The 958-nt window shown below is 29.6% G+C and overlaps 1 protein-coding gene across 1 annotated transcript in view; it reads left to right on the plus strand.

Moving 5' to 3' along the window:
• TRIADDRAFT_61361 (uncharacterized protein) overlaps window positions 1-958 on the plus strand; it is a gene marked incomplete at both ends in the record, with an annotated part of 5,214 nt that overhangs the window by 3,497 nt on the left and 759 nt on the right. Inside the window, one exon of the mRNA XM_002117278.1 lies at window positions 703-770. Within this exon, the coding sequence (XP_002117314.1) occupies window positions 703-770 (68 nt within the window). The remainder of the gene's footprint in view (window positions 1-702; window positions 771-958) is intronic.

Consider the following 958-nt stretch of genomic DNA (forward strand, 5'->3'; position numbering starts at 1 on the left):
TCTATATTTCTTTGATGATTTATAGAATCATCAACTAACCTGTGCTTGCTCAGTAATGGTCGTTTTATACAATCGAACACAATTTCTTTAATGTTTACCAAGCGATGATGTAGAATGACTAAAGGGAGTAACTATACTTCTTTGAAGCAATAGTTAATACTGTAGCTACAAATATAATTATCGGTATAACAGTAGTATATTGGACAATTCTTGTGGCGAAATTGTTCATCGCTTTAAATTTAATACAAGGCTAACTACCGTCAACATTGAATTCGATAGCAAACAGAACTTTTCATAGATTCAACCACTACGTTATTCCCTACGGGTTTTGTACTGATTATAATTGTAATCAATTTAAAGTCCTTAGAGAATAAAGTAGTCGGTGAATCTAACGTACATATGCACAATAAAAACAAATAGTGAATAGAAGTATAGTGATTCCCTAGAGTCATTCTTTCTTTTCGCTCGATAAATATTGAATTCCATTGATGCTGCATTTATTAGCACAAATAGTAGTTACATTATTTTATATTAATTATGCTTATGTGAAGAAAAAAGCTTTAATAAGTGATATGAAACTGCTTAGAAAGTCAAGTGGAAAGAATAAGAAGTAACGTTTTATCGCAAGTTTTTGATTAAAGTCACTTTTGATTACGTTAGAGCTTCCATTTAATTTAAGATTTGTCTTTAAATCTGATCTAGTCTAAAAGCTCATTGTTGAATCGTTCTACTATGGTCTCAGATGCTACCAAAACTACACCATCTGATAGGTAAAGCTATTAATAAGGAAAGAGAAGTAAAATTTTTTTCATTAAGAGAGAGATAAAGTCTTATTTATGTTGTCTTCGATAGAAGAAAGAAGAACTTTAATTTATCTAAATAGTAAAATTTTTGCTATAATCATTAGTAGCATAAATGCTGATCATTTTATGGAAGCATAATCTACAAATGAGTGTGT

This window comes from Trichoplax adhaerens, genomic scaffold (assembly GCF_000150275.1).
Source record: "Trichoplax adhaerens TRIADscaffold_23 genomic scaffold, whole genome shotgun sequence".
Lineage (NCBI taxonomy): Eukaryota > Metazoa > Placozoa > Uniplacotomia > Trichoplacea > Trichoplacidae > Trichoplax > Trichoplax adhaerens.